The sequence below is a fragment of the Octopus sinensis genome, linkage group LG14 (genome assembly GCF_006345805.1).
Source record: "Octopus sinensis linkage group LG14, ASM634580v1, whole genome shotgun sequence".
NCBI lineage: Eukaryota > Metazoa > Mollusca > Cephalopoda > Octopoda > Octopodidae > Octopus > Octopus sinensis.
The window spans coordinates 17,919,981-17,943,430 of NC_043010.1; the positions used below are offsets into that span (position 1 = coordinate 17,919,981).

General features: G+C 37.0%; 2 protein-coding genes across 2 annotated transcripts in view; both read left to right on the forward strand.

Annotated features, from left to right (window-relative positions):
* LOC115219091 (sphingolipid delta(4)-desaturase/C4-monooxygenase DES2-like) overlaps positions 1 to 11,550 on the forward strand; it is a 47,510-nt gene extending 35,960 nt beyond the window's left edge. The window contains exons 2-3 of the mRNA XM_029789162.2: positions 61 to 529; positions 9,546 to 11,550. Coding sequence (XP_029645022.1) covers positions 69 to 529; positions 9,546 to 10,137 — 1,053 coding nt within the window. The 5' untranslated portion in view covers positions 61 to 68 and the 3' untranslated portion in view covers positions 10,138 to 11,550. The remainder of the gene's footprint in view (positions 1 to 60; positions 530 to 9,545) is intronic.
* A 7,704-nt stretch (positions 11,551 to 19,254) lies between these two features.
* On the forward strand, positions 19,255 to 19,662 carry LOC115219000 (histone-lysine N-methyltransferase SETMAR-like). Its single transcript, XM_029789038.1, has one exon. It carries the CDS (start codon positions 19,255 to 19,257, stop codon positions 19,660 to 19,662), a length of 408 nt encoding a protein of 135 aa, XP_029644898.1.
* Positions 19,663 to 23,450: the final 3,788 nt, after the last annotated feature.

A 23,450-nucleotide genomic window follows, 5' to 3' on the forward strand; every position in this document is an offset into this window, starting at 1 on the left:
CCTCTTAATACATTTGATAAAGTCTTCATCTGTTTTTGTTTTTTGTTTCATATTTTTCAGGTTTAAAGATGGGTGTAGGAACTGAAAAAGAAACTTGCATGTCTTCAGATTTATTCAAAAGATTTTTCAATCTCAGTTCTAAAATTAGTTCAAATGAAGATGACTGGATATACGATGAAGAACCACACTGTTCACGACGGAAAGAGATTCTACGTAAACATCCTGAAATAAAGAAATTGATGGGGTACAACCCTAAAATTACTTTCATTGTTGTCCCAGAGGTTTTGGTACAAATTCTAGCCTGTTGGTATCTAAAGGATGCTTCATGGCTTACGATCTTTATATTAGCCTACATCTTTGGTGGAGTAATTAACCATTCCCTTGGAAGTGCTATCCATGAAATTGGTCATAATCTAGCTTTTGGACACCGTCGACCAAAAGCAAATAGGATTTTGAGTATATTCTGCAACCTTCCACTGGGGATTCCTATGGCTCTTTCATACAAGAAATACCATTTGGATCACCATAGGTAAGTTCCATTTCCATGCTTTCTCCTTGATGTTGCTGCTGTTGCTGTTGAGAGAAGCGGACTTCGTCCCAGAGCTCGCAAGATGGGAGAAGTCCGAAACGTGGTCCTTTGCTATTCATAAAACCCGCAGAAGAGAAAGCAGGTCAACCCCTGACACCGAGAGCATCGACGGATGGATGAATGTGCATCCAGGCACCCTGCTCAAAACACATGGTCAAAACCAATGTTTTCTCTAAAAAACAATGGGTCTTTGAGGGGGATTTAGTGACTACTTTTAGCCGGTCAAGCAACCACATAGAATCTATGTTGCTGTTACTGCAATAATGCTTTTCTTGATCTGTAAACAAAATATAAATACCCTTTCAAAACTTCTAGAATCAGACTGGAGTCTGGTGCAGCTCCTCAGCTTACCAGGACTGATTAAACTGCCCAACCTATGCCAGCATGGACAACCCACCACCACCTATCCCCATGCTAAGCAACTTTACCTCATCCTTCTTCCCCAGTATTTCATCATCATCATCATTTAACATCCACTTTTCCATGCTTGCATGGCTTGGGTGGAATTTTTTGAGGTGGATTTTTTTCTACAGCTGGATACCCTTCCTGTTGCAAACCCTTGCCTGTTTCCAAGCAAGATAACATTCCCTTTAACCAGACATGTTTTCATAGAAGATTGGAAACAAAGGGCAACACTGCTTCCACGATGGTGACATCCATTTACAACAACCACACAAACTCAAGACGAAGAGAGAGCAACAAACATGCACCCACGTACATATATAGACATTTATATATGTGTATGTGTGCATGCGTGTGTGTGTGTATATATATATCATCATCATCATCATATAACGTTCATTGTCCATGCTGGCATGGGTTGGACACTTTGACCAGGGCTGGTAAGCTGAGGGGCTGCACCAGATTCCAGTCTGATTTGGCATGCCCTTCCTAATGCCAACTACTCTGAGAGTATAATGGGTGCTTTTATGTGCCACTGGCACAGGTGCCATTTGTGTGAGTATTTGCCATGACTACAATTTCATTTGGCTTGATGGGTCTTCTTCTGAAGCATTGCATATACCAAAGGTCTCGATCATTCGTCATTACCTCCATGAGGCCCAAAGCTCAAAAGGTGCTTTTTATGTGCCACTGGCTCAGGTGCCCAACATTCAAAGATCATACTTCGTTGCCTTGTCCAATGTCTTCCACAGGTTCCCTCCACCATTCGAGTGTGACACTTCTTCACACAGCTGTCCTCATCCATACACAACACCCAGCCATACCTGCACAGTTGTCTCTCTTGCACACCACATCTGATGCTTCTTATGCCCAACTTTTCTCTCAAGAAGTTTACACTCTGTGACTGACATTGCCCATCTAGCAAAGCAGACTAGTGTCATTTCTTTCAAACCTACGTGTGTCCTCAGTGGTCACAGCCCATGTTTCACTGCTGTGTAGCATAGCTGTTCAGATACAGGCATCATACAGTTTGCTTTTCACTCTTAGGGAAAGGCCCTTTATTTCCAGCAGAAGCAGGAGCTCTCTGCACTTTACCCACATTATTTGTATGAATGCATGCATGCATGCATGCATACATACATACATACATACATACATACATATATATAGCAAAAACTGTCCGACGAACGGAAACGTGAAACTCAGAGTAACAGGTTTTGTTGAATTGTCTGCTGCTTTAAATAAAGTATATATATATATATGTATATGTATATGCATATGTATGTATGTATGTATGTCATCATCATCATCATCATTTAACATCCCTTTTCCATACTGGTATGGACTGGATGGTTTGACTGGGGTCTGGAAAGCCAGGTGGCTGCACCAGGCTCCAATCTGATCTGGCAATGTTTCTACAGTTGGATGCCCTTCCTAATGCCAACCAGAAGTGGGTGCTTTTTTACGTGCCACCAGCACAGGAGCCGGTCAGGGGGTACTGGATCAGCCTTACTTGGTTGGTGTTTGGCATCGGCTAGGTTCGAATGGTGCTTTTTACATGCCGGTGGCATGGGACCCAGTCAGGTGACACTGGCATTGACCATGTTTGGATGATGCATTTTACGTACCGCCTGAACAGGAGCCAGTCAGTGGCCACAGGCCACAACTACGATTTTGGTTTTACTTGACTCAACAGGTCTTCTCAAGCATATCATATTACCTGATGCATCAAGGGTACTTTTAAGTGGGTTGGACATGCAACAGTGGCATTGGCCATGGCTGTGATCTAACTTTAGTTGCTATGTCTTCTCAATCACAGCATATCTCCAAATGTCTTTATATGTATATATACAAAAGGCTTTTTTCAGTTTCCATTTATCAAATAAACACAAAAGGCTTTAGCCATCTTGAAGCCATAGTAGAAGGCACTCGCCAAAAGTACACTGCAGTGGGACTGAACCCAGAGCCATGTGGCTGGGAGGCAAACCTCTCACCGTTCAGCTATGCTTGTCAGAAATTCCCACCATGTGCATAACTTTCATGCAGCCATCAGTCTTCGGCTGTTCAACATGAACATGAAGCACATCAACCTCACCCATCTTTGGGTGACCCTATGAAGGCCATTGTCACATTACAGAACCTTTCTTCAGTCTAAACCTTAAAAGAAAGAAATGACTAAAGAATTACAAATTAGTAGTGAAGAATCCCAGATAAAATTCATTTCAGATTTGGTTTCAATTCTGAATCGATTTTGAAAATGTCTCAACAAAACCAAGTGGAAACAAATCCATGACCTTGAATTTTTAGTCAAAGAAATCAATCTTGTAAATCATTTTTTAATCCTGGTACTTATTCTATTGGAAAATATTAAATGAAAAGTATTTTAAAAGAATATTTGGGATCTTTTCGGTTTGAACGGCAGTTTTTTCTAGTGGTGTCATATGAAATTGTTACCCATAATTATGACCCTAGTATCGACCTATTGCATTTAAATCTGTTTTAGGGTTAGGGGTGGGGGGAAGGGTATCTTTTTTTCTTCACAAATGTAAATAAACCCAATCTGTTTCTTAAACGAGGGACATATTCATACATCACAAATTGTTGTTTACCTCAATAGACGTCATCGATTGGTTGAAATTGCAGAAATTGAAGAAAAAAAACAACAAATATCTTACAAACAATAGAATTTTCTCAATAAAGCCAAGAGAAAAAGATGTTTTATAAACACATTCTACCAGTATACGAAGTTTAAAATTTTTTAGTTACCTAGAAATTATGTTAAAAACTGCTGTTCAAACCGAAAAGATCCAATATTTGCATAGTATTCAAATACAAGGGGCATTTTCCTTGTTTCTGCCTGTCTCTGTCTCTCTTGTAATATATATACTTCTTTCAGTTTCCGTTTACCAAATCCACTTGGTTGGCCCAAGGCTACAGTAGAAGACACTTGCCCAAGGTGCCGCGCAGTGAGACTGAATCGAGAACAATGTGGTTGGGAAGCAAGTTCCTTACCACACAGCCACACCTGCGCTTATATATATGTAAATAAATCTAATTAAAAACAACTTTTACAAACATATATGTATATGTATATATATATATATATATATATATATATTCGGTGTGTGGTGAGGCAAATCGTTGCTAAACCCTTAATTACTTAGTATATATATACATATATATATGTATATATATGTGCGTGTGTGTGTGTATGTGTGTGTAAGTGTGTGAGTACATATCTGTTTGCATGTGTACTAAATCAATAGTAACTTACTAATAGGTTGTCCGAGTCAACCGTTGAGGATGGTGCAGAATTAATATTCCTTTGACATTGGAAATACTGTCATGACCATCCCATCTGCTTTTCTCTGTCCAGACTAAAAATATATACAATATGATGGGTTTTTTTTCTAAAGATAGTAGGCTGTAGTAAAGGGTGGGGGAGAGAGAGAGGGGGGTAGGGTGGGGATTTGGCTGCTATTTTTAGTAGTTCACATGACCAGCAGGAGGCCTCACCACATTGGCTTCTATAATTCTCCGTGATTCAATAATCAATCAATCACAATTTTCCTGATGATAGTTTTGTTATAAATTCTGATTTCTTCATTGTTCATTATTCTATTTAGAGTCATTTTTTTCCCTCTCCCTGCCATCGGAACAGTTCTAATAATCCACGGATATTGATTTCAAATAATAATTCATCCATTCACCAATGAAGTCAACTTTATCCCTGTTGTGATGTCCGAGTCTCTTGTTAACACAAATATTCACGTTTTCCAGAACGTTCATTATTTAGTATTGATTCAAGGTTTTAAAAAGAAGCCCCTGCAACAGATACAAGCTTCTCTTACAATCTCATTCAAATTGAGGATTTATTATATGAATATAAATCATCCCCAGGACTTACTTTAACCGGTTACTTCATCATCATCATCATCATTGTTTAATGTCCGCTCTCCATGCTAGCATGGGTTGGACGAATGACTGAGGACTGGCGAACCAGATGGCTGCACCAGGCTTCAATCTTAATCTGACAGAGTTTCTACAGCTGGATGCCCTTCCTAACGCCAACCACTCTGAGAGTGTAGAGGATGCTTTTTACGTGCCACTGGCACGGAGGCCAGTCAGGCAGTACTGGCAATGACCTCGCTTGAATCTTTTTATACATGCCACCAGCACAAGTGCTAGTAAGGCGACGTTGGTAACGATCACACTCGAATGGTGCCTTTTATGTGCCACTGGCACAGAAGCCAGTTAGCCGCTCTGTCAACAATCACATTCGTATAGTGCTCTTTGCACCCCGCTAGCATGGATGCCAGTCATCGAATTCGATTTTGATTTCACTTGCCTCAACAGGTCTTCGTAAGCAGAGTTTAGTGTCTAAAGAAGGAAAAGGTATGCATAAGCGGGCTGGTTATGCTCCTGGCATAGGCCACAGGTTATGGTCTCATTTGGCTTGCCGGGTCTTCTCAAGCACAGAATATTACTTATTTTGTTGGCTTCTACTGATGGTGCGATTTGAGTTTTTGACATAAAAAGATGTTGCAACTTGATTCACAGTTTCACACAGATGAGCATGGATGTGTGGTGAGGAAGTTTGCTTCACAAGTATGTAGCTCAAGGTTAAGTCTCACTGAATAGCACTTGGGTCAAGAATCTCCAATAGTCTCAGGACGACCAAACCTTCTCACTGGATTTAGTCAACCGAAATTCAAAGAAGCCCATAGTATAGACATACGTACATGTGTGTGTGTGTGTGTGTGTGTGTGAGTGCGTGTGTGTGTGTGTGTGTGTGTGTGTGTGTGTGTGTGCGTGTGTGTGTGTGGGTGTTGACATTTTCTGATTTTTGTAAATGAGTGTCACTGTTATACAAGCAGTGTCGTTCCTTTGCAATCTTCTGTGAGAGATATGTCTGGCTACAGAAAAATATTCCCTTGCTCAGAAATTGGTAAGAATTGGTGACAAAACTCTGTCTGACCCATGAAAGCATGAAAAAGAAGATGTTCAAATAAAAATATGTAAGTGCACCTTGAGGCAATCCAGCACCACAACACACAGAAGATGGAATTGGTGATACAGATGAGCTACTGGGAGAGGCTAAAAGAACTGAAGCTCTACTCCTTGGAGAGAAGGCAAGAAAGATATGCAGTAATATACATATGGAAGATCCTGGAAGGTCTAGCTCCCAATTTTGGAATTGAAAGCCATATCAATGGCTGAACTGGACGGTACTGTATAATACCAACGGTCCCATCTTTTCCATCTCAAATAAGGACCCAGTACTGTAACAACTTGGGTTTAAAGGCTCCACCATTATTCAGCATTTTGCCATAAAACCTCAGAGATTTACAAGGTGTAGATGTAGAGATATTGAGGGAGCATCTTGGACAAATTTCTATTTATCCCCCCCACTGCAGGAGGAAGCACAAAGAAGAACAGCTCCATCCAACTTGCCACTTCACCAGAAGCATTATAGAGAAGAAACTCAAACACTCTGAAACCTGGTGCTCCAGCATGGCCTCGGCCTCTGGTTGAAACCAGAATATGATAAAAGATAAAGATAAAAGATACATATTTACACATCCATCCATCCATCCATCCATCCATCCATACACACACACACACACACACACACATACGTATGTATGTATGTATGTATGTATGTATGTATGTATGTATGTATGTATATTTATATATATATACACATATACATATAAATACATATGTATAAATATATATATATAAAGGACCTTGGAGTTAATTTAGCAAAGACCAAAGTCTTAGTAAGTAAGAAAACAGACAAACCAGAAAAATCCCTTTAGGGAGATGGCCCTGCTTGATATGTAGAAAAGATTTAGGTAGAAACTCCATGAGATGTACCTGGTGCAAGCTATGGACACATGAGAGGTGCAACAATCTGCATCCTCCTCTTCATCCTCACCCTCCTACTCCTCTTCCTCTTCTTCCTCCTCTTTCTCCTCATCCTTCTCATCCTCACCACCACCACCACCACCACCACAACCACAACCACCACCACCATTATTTAACTTCCATCCTCCATGTTGGCATGGGTTGGATGATTTAACAGGATCCAATGAACCAGAGGGCTGCATCAAAGGAGTGCTTTTGACACAGGTTCAAGGGCTGGGTGCCCTTCCTAACTTTAATCATGTTACAAAATGAACTGGTCACTAGTGGGGTCACTAAGTGACTCATAACTCAAATCTCCTCAACTGAGTGAGTACAGTAACCCCTCGACCATGGCAGGTGTTACATTCCAAACCCATCCCCAACCCCCGTAATAGGTGAAAATCCGTAAAGTAGAAACAGTATTGTACTGTGTATTTTGTTTTTATAATTTGTATATATTTATTTTATCGCAAATGCAAAACAACACCATGGAGGAATCGATGTAAGCTTAAATAATAAACCACGATAGGTGAACCATGATATGGTGAGGGATTACTGTATGCTGTATGTGTGTGTGTGCAAGTTTTGATTGTTTATGAGGATCCTGATGTATCAACCATGAGATTTGATCCCCCTACAAACAGCTTTAAACCAGAGGCAAACAACATCCAACCTAATGTGTTTGTTTTGTTTGTGGTGGAGTGGCAAAACTGTAAGAATGTTGCACTGAATGCCTGGCAGTATTTGTTTCGGATATTTATGTTCTGAGTTCAAATTCCAGCATAGAATTACTCCATTCCCTGGCCGAATAATACCACCATCTGAAGTCACTGATCAGATCTCTGGTTTGAGAATATCTCCCTCCTTCCTTCTTTCTCTCCCACCCTCTCACCCCCACCTCCTACCAGTTTTGGGGGCCTCAAAAAGGGCCACAGGGACAACCTTCCCTCCTGACAAAGTAAAACAAAATGGTAAGTAAAGTTCCAACCTGTCCCTTATGAAGCAGCCTTAAATCTCCTATCCGTCCAAATATACTTTAACCTTTTAACTCCTTGTTTAAAGTGACCCCTCTGTCTCCTATTCCACCCCACCACCACACACACAACTCTGCAGTTGAGAAAGCTCTTTAATCTTTCAAGCTGCAAGGTGACCCTTTTAGAGCTGGTGTCATGGAGAAAAAAAAAACCCACAGAACACTCTGTATTGGGTTTGGTTTTGGGAAGGGCATCCAGCCATAGAAACCATCTCAAAACTGACACACTGGATCTGATCAAAGCATCCAGCTCATGTCAGCATTATGATACTCTTGATACTGATGATGATGATGATGGTGATGATGATATATACACATTAATACATACATTGTGTATGCATAAAGCATCATCATTTAACATGTGTATGCTATGCTGACATGGGTTGGACATTTCGACAGGAAGTGATGAGCCTGTGGCACGTGTTGGTCTCCAGAATCTGTTTTGGCAAAGTTTGTGGTTGGATGTCCTGTATGTATGTATGTATGTATGTATGTATCCATTTAGATATAGAAAGAGAGAGACGGGGTAGAGGGGGAGAGAGACAGACTGGCAGATAGAGAAGAAAAAGAAGACAGATAGATAGATAGACAGACAGACAGATAGATAAACAAATAGATAGACAGACAGACAGATAGATAAACAAATAGATAGACAGACAGACAGATAGATAAACAAATAGATAGACAGACAGACAGATAGATAGATAGATAGATAGATAGATAGATAGATAGATAGATAGATAGATAGATAGGTAGGTAGTAAGGTAGGTAGATAGATAAAGATAGATAGATAGATAGATAGATAGATAGATAGATAGATAGATAGTTAGATAGATAGATAGAAAGATAGATAGGTAGGTAGTAAGGTAGATAGATAGATAGATAGATAGATAGATAGGTATAGATAGATAGATAGATAGATAGATAGATAGATAGATAGATAGATAGATAGATAGATAGACAGACAGGCACACCCTGATTTGGACCTGATATTAATCCCAATATATAATGCAATAAACCACTAGTGTGTTCCTAACAGCTCACTCAGAGCTAACTGAGACTCAACAACAGCAACAACGGCAACAACACATGTCTCAGCCATAGAACATTTGTGTTGTATAACATTTCTCTGATATAACAATACAATACGGAGGAAATGAGAAACATTGTTTTCTACAAACCAATGCATATGAAAGCCTATTTTGGCCAGAAGCAGATTTTGATTCCCAGAGCAGTGTTGGTGCTATGAAAAAAGCACCCAGCACACTCTGCCAAATGGTTGGTGCTAGGAAGGGCATCCAGCCATGGAAATCCATACAAACGTAAACACCGGAGCATGATGCTGTCTTCAGCTGAATTCTATCAAACCATCCAACCGATGCCAGTATTGAACATGGACATTAAGTGATGAGAATGATGATGATGGTGATAATGGCAAACACCACCATCACCACCACCACCATGATGGGGGTGGTAGTGATGACAGCAATGGCAGCCACATCTTCTCTGCTCAGTATGTTGTCCTTGTTAAATATTACTATAATTAAGAATACCTCAATTATGATAACTATACTTAATTGTCTTCATGTTTTTTTTTTCTTTTTTTTGCAGATATTTGGGTGAAGAATTCATGGATGTTGATATCCCGACTCGTTTTGAGAGTTACATGTTCCAGAAACCAATAACAAAAATAATTTGGCTTATTCTGCATCCCATAATCCATGCACTTCGCCCTTTCTATAAAAGTCCGAAACCCCTCAATGAATGGGAAATGATGAATGGCTTAATTCAAATACTATTTGATGTATGGATCTATCAACAGTTTGGCTTCAAATCTATTACATATCTTGTTCTGGGAACATTTATGGCAATAGGGTTCCATCCATTGGCTGGTCACTTCATATCTGAACATTATCTGTTTAGTGAAGGAGTTGTTGGCAAGCATCAAGCAACACATTCTTACTATGGTCCTCTCAATATTGTCCTATTCAATGTAGGGTACCACGTGGAACACCATGACTTCCCCTATATTCCTTACAATAAAATTGCTAAAGTATCCGAAATGGCCCCAGAATTTTATGAGCATTTACCTTATCATACATCATTGTTGAAAGTGCTTTGGGACTTTATATTTGATGAGAACGTTGGTCCTCATTCGAGGGGGGTTGGCTATTTGAAATATAAAGATCTTAAATCTTCATAGATTTCATACACAATGTTATAAATATGAAAACTCCTTGGTGGAGCTCAAGAGAAAAGTGTTTAGCAGACATGTTCCTATCTGGAAGGGAAAAAAAGTTTTTAAAAAAGTAAAGAAAAAGACAGCAACCAAAAAGGAATTTTAAGTATTTTAAACAAAAATAATTTAAACAAAAAAAAAGAATTCTGCTTGTCATCCTATAAGGATACTGGAGATAGATGAGTCAACAGATAGTCAAACTTGATTCTTTGCAGTGATAATCATTGACATTGTTTTATATTTCTTCTGCATTGATGAAATAAATACCAGACATACTTTGGGATCAATCTGATAAAATCTGTCTCTTCCTCCAGAAAGAAAAGTGATCTGTTGCCTCATCAAAAGAAAGTTTAATTGTTGTATAAATATTCTGCCCAAGATTTTTTTGATGCCTTTGATTAAATATTACAAAGCCTGATAAATAATTGCAACTTGTTAAATCTAAACCACAAATCTGAAGAAACTTCATTTACTAACATAATGCAAACGATAATAATACTAATTCAATAATTATGAAATAATATTTCAGAGTTGTTGTGTTGTTGTAGCTCATAAGAAACTCTGGATGAAATATTTCTTCTAAAAAAGATGTGGAAGATTAGCAAAGCCACTGGAGCCTCAGAAGAATGTGTATGAGGTTTAATTAATCCCCTCAATCTCTATGTGCTGAGTTCAACTCATGCAAACGTCACCTTTCCCAAATCAATAAATTAACAACTGGTCAAAGGATCCTGTAGATCAGTGGTTCTCAACCAGGGTCCGCATGACTGTTTGGGGTCCAATTGACCCTTGGAGTTCACATGACCCTTAAGGGCCCGTATAAGATTTTGTTGTTAAAATTTATCTGCAATAAATTTGTTATATTTCTACAATGTACAAAATATTTGAACAATTTTCTTATAAAATTCTTCATAATGCATAATAAAAATATATGAAGGTTTTTAAACATGGATTAGCTGTGAGGGTCCGGTGGCATAAAATAATAATCAAAGGAGTCTAGAAGTAAAAAAGGGTTGGGAACCCCTGCTATAAAGCATCCTAGATGTGGATGGATTTATAAGAGTAAAATGAAAGCATTTCCTTTGATATTCATACATTCCAAATAACCCTGTACATCTTTTTTTTTTCAGCTGAATATAGTTTATTTTGTGCTTGTTTAATACCCAAACATCTCCACTTCATTTTATCTAAACCTTGTTATTGTTAAAGCTTGTACATCTCCATTTCATCGTCTCACTTCTTCTCCCTCAGCTTGTTTTTCTTTCTTCGGTCAACTCTCATTCATCTCTAGCTCAACTTTGCATCCTATTTTCTGATTCACCTCCAGTGGACATCAGCCAGTTATCAACTGAACATCGTACCAAGAACAAAAAAAAAGCAAAAAATATTTAAATTCTTGAATTTTCTAGATTATGTTGGACTTTTCATAAACTTTATATTATATCTGATATGTTATATATATATATATATACACATATATATACATATATAAATATATATATATATATATATTATATATATATATATATATATATAAATATATATATATATATAATATATATATATATATATATATATATATATATATACGTATATATATATAAATATTATATATATATATGTGTGTGTGTGTGTATATATATATATATATATATATATATATATATATATATATGTATATGTATGTATAAAAAATATATATAAAATACAAAATGGGACAAGAACGCAAAACATTCAAATAGACGATACAAAAAACAGACAGGTCATTCGAAGCCTCTAATCTTCAGTCAAGAACCGGATCATCCTCGCAATAAGATTAATCAGCCGAAATTGCAAGGATGATCCGGTTCTTGACTGAAGGTTAGAGGCTTCGAATGACCGTCCATTTTTTGTATCATCTATTTGAATGTTTTGTGTTCTTGTCCCATTTTGTATTTTTATATATATTTTTTATACATATATTATCCCGGCGTACGTACACCTTGTTCTCTTATATATATATATAAATTAGAGATAAAACCACTATTAGGCAAATCAAACAGTGATAGACATAAACCAAAACATAAAAAACAAAAAATAAATATAATTAATATAATATACCAAATATATATAAAATACAAAATTTAAAATTTAGATTATTAAAATTTATATTTATATTTATATATAAATATAAATATAAATTTTAAAATTTCAAATTTTAATAATCTAAATTTTATATTTTATATATATTTGGTATATTATATTAATTATATTTATTTTTTGTTTTTTATGTTTTGGTTTATGTCTATCACTGTTTGGTTTGCCTAATAGTGGTTTTATCTCTAATTTAATTTATATTTATACTGTGAAATTTGATTTAATCCTAAATCTAATTTTTCCCTGTAAGTTTGGATATACTTCCTAATATTATATATATATATATATATATATATATATAAATATTGATAAAACGGTAAGATAACAAAAGAAAGAAAGAGACCTCAATATTATGTAAATAGAGGAAATTTATCTATACAATATGTTACATATATATATATAAATATATATATATGTTTATATATATATATATATATATATATATATATATATAATTCAATAAATGGTGGGGTTGTGTTAACCACACGTGGAGAAATGATTGGCAAGGAAAAATTATAAAAGGCAGAATGCTAAATTGAAGGAAAATTTTAAATGAAAATGGGTGTATGGAAAATTTTGAAAAATTAATAAAATATATATATATTAATTCAAACGGGTTTTCGTCACAATGTGACTTTTCAAGAATTGTAAGGTGGAAAGAAAAAATTTTGTTTATGTTTGAAGAGGGGGAAAAAAGAAAATTACATTGTTCTTTTGCAAAAAATTAATAATAAACATGTACAAAAATTTAAAAATAGGTATTCCGATACATTGTAAAGTCTTTGTGTATCTCGAGTTTAATGATAGTTCTTGAAAAAATGACCTTGGAGGATTGAGATCCATGTGATTAAATCCATGTGCTGTTTAATTTAATTAAGGATGTCTGTTAAGTGAATGTCAAAACAGGAAGTAGTTGTCCAGTTCCTGTGAGTAAGGGGAGACAACTCTCTGGGTTTTAAGCTCTTCAATTTGGGTTTATCAATTTTTTGTAATAAAGGGTGTTAATAAACCTTAAATTATAAAATTTTCATTTTAGCATCATTTGCATTATCTTTTTTTATATAATTGTTTGTTAACTTAACATTCAGATTTTAACACTTTATTTATATTGTTTTCTAATTGTATAAATTTACATAAACCAATTTATAATTACATTTCAGATTGTTATGTCATATATAATAATAATAATAATAATAATAATAATAATAATAACAACTATAATAATAATGATAAATAAAGAATATAAGTTTTAGCTTGAAGTGATGACTGTATGGTATCCTTATATATTTGTATTAGTCCATCCATGAAGAATGAGGTAGAAAAAAGAAGTATGATCAACGAAGAGTTTGCATATTAAGATGCATTTTGAATTTTTCAATAAAAAGATTCTCCTTGTTAATTCTCTCCTGTGTGGTGATTCCGTCTTTAAATTGGTAGAAGGGGAATATGTAAAATTTGGGATTTTTGTCTTTAGCGCATGAGTCTATGTGGCCACTCAGTGGAATTTGCCGGTATTCCAGGAGATTTATTTGTTCTTTATGGACCGCTACTCTTTTACGTAAAGGGAGGCTCATTTGTCCAACATAATTATGTTGGCAACCGGTGCATGTGAGAATGTAGATAAGGTTCTCGGAGGAACAGGAGAAGTTGGTCTTGATTTTAAACTTCATTCCTTGTTTGAAGATAAATTCAGAGCCTTCAAGTAGGAAGGGGCAGGTGCCACAGTTTGGGCGTGCACATTTTTTAACTGCTGGGGGTGGATGTGGTGTGTGAAGTTTGGCATTTGTCAAGAGTTTTTTTAAATATTTGTGTTGCCTTTTACATTTGAGGATTTTGTGTGTATTTATAATGTTTTTCATTTTTGGGTCTGTTGACAGTAGAGTGAAGTTTTGTATGATTGTTGTGTATGCTTCGATATTTTTGGGGTTGTGGGTGGAAACGTATGGAAGTATTTTGGGGTTGTGTGTGTTGTTGGGTTGGGTGTTTTTCAGTGTAATGTTGTCTAGTTCTTTGGTGCGTTTTATTCCATACTCTATAAGGGTGGAGGGATATTGGCGTTGTAATAGTGTTTTTTTTGAGGTCTTGAAGGTGTATTTCTCGAGTTTTTGGATCCGAGACAATGGTGCATGCCCTTTTAGCTAAGTTGAAAGGGATATTTGTCTTGGTGTGTTTTGGGTGGTATTGTTGTGAGTCTGTAGGTTTGTGGTAGATGTCTGTTATGATTTGGCTCTTAGGTGGTTTTATAATTAGGAGATCAAGGAAAGGGAGATGATGTTTGCTGAATTCCATAGTAAATTGGATGTTGTGATGTATGTTGTTCAGTATGGTTTTGAATTTCAGAAGCTTTTCATAAGGTTCTTTCCATATGATGAAACAATCATCCAAATACCTTTTCCAGTTTTCCATTAGGTAGGTGTGGAAAGCATGTCCAAATTTCTGGCGTGATATCTCATAGAGTGATAGTTCGAAGAAACCCATTATGAGGTTCGCAAGGACTGGTGCAGCCTTGGTGCCCATCGCAATACCACATTTTTGACGGTTGTGTGTGTTATCGGAATGCGGTCAGGGAATGTCTCTGGGTGTTTTTCTAGCCAGAAATCAATTGCCTCAATACCATATTTATGTGGAATGTTGGTGTAGAGGTTGATGACATCAAAGGATACCAGGAGCGCCTCCTCGTTAACTGTTTTCAGGAGGTGTTTGAGCATGTCCAGATCATCCCTAATGAAACTTTTGATGTGAGTAAGGAAAGGTTTCAAAAGGATGTCTAGGAAATTACTCAAGCGGTGTATATATATATAAGTTCTATTATGTATTTTATGTACAGGGTGCTCAAAAAGTCTCTCTGCGGTAAGCAAAATAAATATTTATAAGATGGTAGTAGACTACAAAAGAACATATTTGACTTTACAAGACTTTGAAAAACTTTATAAGAGGTGTTGAAAGTGCAGTTCTTCATTTTCAATGCATAAGTTAACTTCTCTACACATGTTTTGAAATACATCTTGGAAAGTCTGACTCTTGGAGAGTCAAGATGAAAAATATTCACTGCAGAAAGACTTTTTGAACACCCTGTATACCTGTAAGATCTATCTAGGTATATCAGATGAGTTTTATGCATATCATGTACGTTATATATACATATAGGTGCAGGAGTGGCTGTGTGGTAAGTAGCTTGCTTCTCAACCATATGGTTCTGTGTTCATTCCCACTGCGTGGCACCTTGGGCAAGTATCTTCTACTATAGCCTCGGGCCAACCAAAGCCTTGTGAGTGGATTTGGTAGACGGAAACTGAAAGAAGCCCATCGTATATATGTATATACATATATATGTATGTGTGTGTGTATATGTTTGTGTGTCTGTGTTTGTCCTCCCAACATCGCTTGACAACTGATGGTGGTGTGTTTACGTCCCCGTAACTTAGCAGTTCGGCAAAGAGACCAATAGAATAAGTACTAGGCTTACAAAGAACAAGTCCTGGGGTCAATTTGCTTGACTAAAGGCGGTGCTCCAGCATGGCCACAGTCAATGACTGAAACAAGTAAAAGAGAGTAAAAGAGAGTAAAAGAGAGTTTTTTTTTGCTTGTTCCTTCTCAAGCCATGCCTGGCTCAAAAGGGCTGGTTTCCCGGTTTCCTTGGCATATAGGTTCCCCACCTGGACGGGACGCCGGTCCATCACAGGCAAGCTGCAAGATGCAGGAGGAAAGAGTGAGAGAAAGTTGTGGCGAAAGAGTCAGCAGAAGTATATATATATATATTATATATATATATATATATATATATATATATATATATATATATATATATGTTGATAGAGTTAAAACCCAAGCTTTGTCTTCTGAAGATCATCTACTTATATCAGTGTCCCAAATTCAATGGCAGATGTTTTGTTTGAGTGCGGTATGCATAAGAGTTGAAAATACTGGGAAATATTTCCTGCAGAGTAATAATATCAAAAGAGGAGATTCGAAAAAAGTTTTTGCAAATTATTTAATCACCATTACACATGTTTCATTTGCTAATTTGATTTACAAAATCATACGTGTGTTAGAAAACATGTAAGCTATCTCTGATTAGAAATTCTTTAGACAGAGAATCAAATGATACACAATTTGCATTTGGACGAAGAATTTGTGTATAGTTAAGAGTAATTAGTAGTTAGGAGACCTTTAGATAATTAGAGAGGGGAAAAAACGTATCTAGTAATATAGAAAAGAGAGAGAGAGGGTTAGAGAATGAAGTATTTAAGTGTACACATATACACATTTATGCATACTTACACATAGTTACACATATTTCTTTTTCTCTCTAGTTTCAGCTCAGAGCTGCAGCCATGCTGATGCACCGCCATTACATACATATTAACGATGATGATATGTATGTATGTATGTAAGTATGTATGCATGTATGTATAAGTGTGTATGTGTGAGTGCATATATATAATTGTGTATATATGAATTTGGTAGACGGAAACTGAAAGAAGCTCGTCGTATATATGAATACATATATATGTGTGTGTGTTTGTATGTCTGTGTTTGCCCCCCACCGACATCGCTTGACAACCGATGCTGGTGTGTTTATATGTCCCTGTAACTTAGTGGTTCGGCAAAAAAGAGACCGATAAAATAAGTACTAGGCTTACAAAGAATAAGTCCTGGGGGTTGATTTGCTCGACTAAAGGCGGTGCTCCAGCATGGCCGCAGTCAAATGACTGAAACAAGTAAAAGAGTAAAAGAGTATGTACAATTATTGTTTTATTCGCTAACCCTCCCCCCGTGTCTCTCTCTCTCTCTTCTATATTACTAGATATGTTTTTCTCCCCTCTAATTATCTAAAGTATTCTTAATTACTAACTCTATATCCAAATGCATTATTTTGATTCTCTGTCTGAAGAATTTCTAATAGGAAAAATCTTGCATGTTTTCTATTACATGTATACTTTTGTAAGTATGTTTTTGTTAACTCCTATTAGTAAACGAAACGTGTGTAATGGGAATAAACAATACCATAAATTTTCCTATCTCCAGTTTTGAGACGTGTGTGTATCTGTCTGTCTGTCAGTCTGTCCGTACGTACGTATGTATATATGTATATATGTTTGTTCCTTCTCAAGCCATGTCTGGCTCATAAGGGCCAGTTTCCCGGTTTCAGTGGCGTATAGGTTCCCCACCTGGATGGGACCCCGGTCCATCGCTGGTGAGCTGCTAGATGCAGGAGGAAAGAGTGAGAGAAAGTTGTGGCAAAAGAGTCAGCAGAAGTTTGCCGTTACCTTCTGCCGGAGCCGCGTGGAGCTTAGGTGTTTTCATTCATAAACACACACATCGCCCGGTCTGAGATTCGAACCCACGATCCCTCGACTGCAAGTTTGCTGCTCTAACCACGATGCATATATGTATATATGTATGTATGTATGTGTGTTTTTGTGTAAGTATGTGTATTATCTTTATCACATAATTTCTCTGTACATCTGTTAAGTTTCTCCTCTGACTCCTGGAATGTCATATAATTTACTTCCATTAAAATTACTTCTGAGAATTAAATTACACAAAAACTATTAATTGATTCTTACAATATCTTACAAAGTATGTTTGAAAAACCACTAAAAAAATTAAACAAAAATCTTATTAATAAAATATTTGAATTCAAAATAATTTTAATTGTTGCTTATCTTATCGCAACTTTTGAAACATCTATGAAGGAAAATTTTATTATTTAGATATTTTTTTATAATTTAAACGGTTCTGAAGTTACTGTGATGCTTGCATTGATGACTAAAACGAGTGAAAAGAAAGCGTAAAAAAAGAACATGTGATGTTAATGGATGATGTAAGTTGGGTTAAAATATAATGCAAGTTGATAATGGAAAATACTCATCATAGAGGCAGACAGAACTCTTTTTGAGAAACGAGTGGGAAGATGTAACATTGTAGAGCTGTTGTGATGGTGTTGATATTTACGATGACAATAAGAATGATGGTCATGATGGTGGAGGAGGAGGAGGAGGTGGTGAGGTGGTGTATTTGTTATATTGAAACTTTCACTATTAATTTGGGTGACATGAATTTTGAACATTTTAGATATTTTTTTAGTAAAAGTAGATTCGTTTTTTTTTTACACTTGACAACTGAATCTTAGTACTGACCCCCAATCGTCATTTGAACTAAACTGTGACAACAATAAAAGGAATGTGCTTTTCTTATAGAAGTTGTAAACAGCCATGATCAGGTGAGTTAAGGGGTTTGCTTCCCAACCGTATGGTTTCAGGTTCAATCCCACACCATGCAGCACTTTCTGCAACTTAGTGAATTTGGTAGACAGAAACAAAGCAGGTCGTCGTCGTCGTCGTCGTCGTCGTCGTCATCACCATCACCACCACCACCACCACCACCACCACCATTGTTATTTAACATCCGTTTTCCATACTGGCGTGAGTTAGATGGTTTGACAGGAGTTGGCCAACTGGAAAGTGGCCCAAACTCCATTTCTCTGTTTTGGCATGGTCCCTATGGCTTGGTTCCCTTAACAGAGTGTACTGGGGTGCTTTATACACATCACTGGCACAGGTGCGTTTACATAGCATCAACACGAGCATTTTGTGTCACACTGCATAGCACCAACACAAATTGTATAACACAAGGATAAAAGTCAACAGACTTTAATGGTAGATCACAACATATGTTTCTGCACCGCACATCAGCCTGAAGTTGCAGGGTTCACATTCATACAACATTATGTAAGATTTCTCTTAATAATTATTATGTATTTAAATATTGTTTAACAACAGCCACATGTAACCACTTCATTGGATGAGGTCTCATAAAAAACTGCTAGATTCAATAGAATTTATCATCTCAAGGCCAAATGGATGGGAACTGTCTGGAAATAGTTTGTAATCTCTTCTATCCAGCAGTGTGTCATTCTTAGTTATTTCGGTAATTAACCCCATGGTGGATAAGAACTTTATGAAACAGCATGTTCACCGTTGCTTACTGTATGAGTTTCAAAAGAAAAGTACCACTACAGTAGCAATGAAAAACATTTGTGAAGTGTATCCAGATGCAGTGAAAGATCATAAATGTCAGCTGTGGTTTAAAAGGTTTAAAGATGTCAATTGTGACATATTTGACAAGTCTTGCTCTGGAAGAGAACCCACTCTGAATGACAACCTTTTGACTGAGACTGCTATATCAGATCCTCATCAAAACACCAGAGATTTAGCACAAAAATTTAATGTGTCCCGTTCAACTAGCCATGAACATCTCAAGCAAATTGGGCAAACATACAAAGAGGGGATTTGGGTTCCACATTTGAGAACTGGACACAACATTCCATCATCTGCAGCAGTCTTCTAACCTGGAATAACAACCTGTCATTTCTGCTGCGCATTGTTACAGGTGATGAAAAATGAGTTTTGCCTCACAACAGAAAGCAAAAAAGACAATGGTTATCACATAATGAGAGGCCAGTGCCAACACCAAAACTGGAACTTCATCCACAAAAATCCTTGCTCTGTGTTTGGTGGAACATGAAAGCTATCATCCATTATGAGCTATAGAAGATGGAAGGACCATCAATGCAGATGTCTACTGCCAACAGCTGGATCGTGTAAATGAAAACTTACATCGAGAAAGGCCAGCTTTGGTAAACAGAAATGGTGTTATCTCCAGCATGACAATGCATGGCCACCCTCTTCGAAGCAAATCCAAGGAAAAATAAGATCATTAGGATGGGAAGTTCTTCCCCATCCTCCATACTCACCTGACTTAGCACCTATGGATTTCCATCTGTTCTGACCTCTAGAGAATTTTATAAGAGGCAAAACATTCGGAAACAGAGAGGAAGTTGTAAACAGTCTTCAAACGTTTTCCAGGGAAAGAAACAGATTTCTTTGAATGTGGCATAAAAAGTTACTTTCCTGCAATTGTCGAAAAACGGTGGTGACTGGATTCTTGATCAAAACTATTCAGATAAATGTAGTTTCCATTTGCTTTTATATCCTTTCTGGTAAAATGCAATTACTTTCAAGCACAATCAAATCACAATCAAATGGAAATTGTAGTTGTGATCTCTGTGCCAGTGGCACGTAAAAGGCACCATCTGAACATAGCCGATGCCAGGGCCACCTTGACTGGCTTCCGTGCCAGTGACACACAAAAAGCCGTTGCCAGCCTCGCCTGCCCCCCGTGCCAGTGACATGTAAAAAGCACCATCCGATTGTGGCCATTACCAACCTCGCCTGGCCCCCGTGCCGGTGGCACGTAAAAAGGACCCACTACACTCACAGAGTGGTTGGCGTTAGGAAGGGCATCCAGCCGTAGAAACATTGCCAGATCAGACTAGGCCTGGTGCAGCCTTCTGGCTACCCAGACGCCAGTTGAACTGTCCAACCCATGCTAGCATGGAAAGCTGATGCTAAATGATGATAATGATGATGATGATGATATACATATATATATATATAATGTGGCTGTGTGGTAAGAAGTTTGCTTCCTCACCACATGGTTCCAGGTTCAGTCCCACTGCATGATACCTTGCACAAGTGTCTTCTTGTGACTGAATTTGGTAGATGAAAGCTTAAAGAAGCCTGTCATATATATGTATTATATATATATATATAATATATATATATATATATATATATACATATGTGTATGTCTTTATGCCAATGCTTTCCCCGACCAATGTTTGACAACCAGTGTTGGTGTATTCATGCACCCATAACTTAGTGGTTTGGCAAAAAAGAATGATATAATAAGTACCTAGCTTAAAATAATTCCTGGGGTCAATCCATTTGACTAAGAATTCTTCAAGGCAGTGCCCCAGCATGGCCACCATCAAATGACTGAAACAAGTAAAAGATAAAAGGTAATAAAAAAAAACACTGATACTGACAACCAATCAGATCTTTCCAATTAAAATTTTATGCTCCGTTTAAGCCAATCAAGATTTTCTTTGATATTAAATATTTCTATTGAATGTCTTTTCAAAGTATTCCTTTGATCTTCCATCTCTTTGCTGAAAGTTGAAATCAAAAATTTCAGAGAAGTAATTTATAAAAGTCTCTCTCTCTCTCTCTCTCTCTCTCTCTCTCTCTCTCTCTCTCTCTCTCTCTCTCTCTCTCTCTCTCTCTCTCTCTCTCTCTCTCTCTCTCTCTCTCTCTCTCTCTCTCTCTCTCTCTATCTCTCTCTCTCTATCTCTCTCTCTCTATCTATCTCTCTCTATCTCTCTATCTCTCTCTCTCTGTATGTGTGTGTGTAAGCCTCAAATAACTAGAAAATGCTTTAATTTAAAGACAATATATCAAAGTGTCGTGCCCTGGGATTGAACTCAGAACCATGTGATTGTGAAGCAGACTTCTTAATGACAGAGATATGCCCCCAAACCCACTCCTGTAGAGGAAGAAGAAGAAGAAGAAGAAGAAGAAGAAGAAGAAGAAGAAGAAGAAGAAGAGAAGAAGAAGAAGAAGAAGAAGAAGAAGAAGAAGAAGAAGAAGAAGAAGAAGAAGAAGAAGAAGAAGAAGAAGAAGAAGAAGAAGAAGAAGAAGAAGAAGAAGAAGAAGAAGAAGAAGAAGAAGAAGACATGACTTACTATCAACCAGGGCAGCTTCACATATTTGAGTGACTTTGGTCCTTGTTCATAAATGACAAAAACAACTCCAAAATTAGAAAATAAAGAGAAACCACCAGCCCCAACATATGTCCACATCTTCGTTCCATGCATTCACTCTTCAATCTAAACACTAATGTTTATGCAAGCAAAAATCCTCATCTTCAACCAGAGAGGAAACTAACAGTGACACAAAATGGTAGATATACACACACACTCCCAAAAATCATGGCATTTCCATAGCAACAAGCTTTCTATCTAGCCAAAGCTAGCATGGTTAAAGAGTCCTTCGGCTGGTTGTCTTAACCCATTCATGCCGATCATCTGTCTAAACTGACCCTTAATTTATAAGAGTATAAAACAAATGCTTGATACAAATTGGGATTTGTGTATGATCTGTATCAAAGAATGAAACATGTTCTTAACACTATGTTCGATAGTAAGTCATGTCTCCTCCCCCTCCTCCTCCTCCTTCTTCTTCTCCTTCTTCTTCTTCTTCTTCTTCTTCTTCTTCTTCTTCTTCTTCTTCTTCTCTTCTTCTTCTTCTCTTCTTCTTCTTCTTCTCCTCCTTCCTCCACAGGAGTGGGTTTGGGGGCATATCTCTGTCATTAAGAAGTCTGCCTGTATTGAACGGATTTCAAAGAAGTTTTCCTTCAGTTGTCATTTAGGTCAAAATAATAATACCTGTGAATTTTCAGGTAATTTCATTCACTAGAAAAATTTCCGCATGAATGGGTTAATATTATGGCCAATGCATTGAACACTAACAATATTTGTGATGCACCCTTCCATCTCCATGTATTAATTGATTATACATTTTATTATGACGAGTGTGATCTCAAGCATATAATGTTTCACTTTTCATCCACGTTTAAGAATGTACCAACTCCAAGATAATGCTCCACTGTATTATGTCCTTAATATGTGTGTCCAAAGTCACCCCAAGTATGCTGAGCAAGTCTGAAAAACTGTTTCCAAAGTTTGCTGTCAAAGTGAGAATTGGGATTGTCCTGTAGTTACTTGCAATGAATGGTTGTGAGGCCAGTGGAGATGAATGAAAAAATGGTTTTGAGAAAGATTTTGATTGAAGCTGCAAAAAATGTCCAAAGCTGACCCATTTGAGGGTATGGATTACTGCAAATCTGTACTAATCCAGATAAGTAGTCTGAATAAAAGTCAATCACAAAGGGCAAAAAAGTGGTGGTCTTCTAATAAATGAGACAATGGTCTGTAGCACAACGTATGGCATTCAGCTGCTGTCATTTCTAGCGGCCAGTTTCTGCTAGAAAACCATTCCACTTGTAAACCTCTGACAAACAGTAGAAGGGAATGTGCAGTAGGGGACAAAGCCAGAGGATATTGAGCGCTTGTTTTCAGACCCTTACCTTGAACTGAATTCAACATAATCATCTCTGCTGTAGGACCTTATCTCAGTATGAAATTAGATAAGAGTCTGCTATGCAATGGATGCCAAATAATATCCATATTCAGGGCCTTGAATTTATTTTGTGCTCAACTCTCACTAGTTTAAATT

Excerpts from the sequence above, each read along its gene's own strand:
- LOC115219000 (XM_029789038.1), top strand. The coding sequence starts at position 19,255 with ATGGTGGATAAGAACTTTATGAAACAGCATGTTCACCGTTGCTTACTG.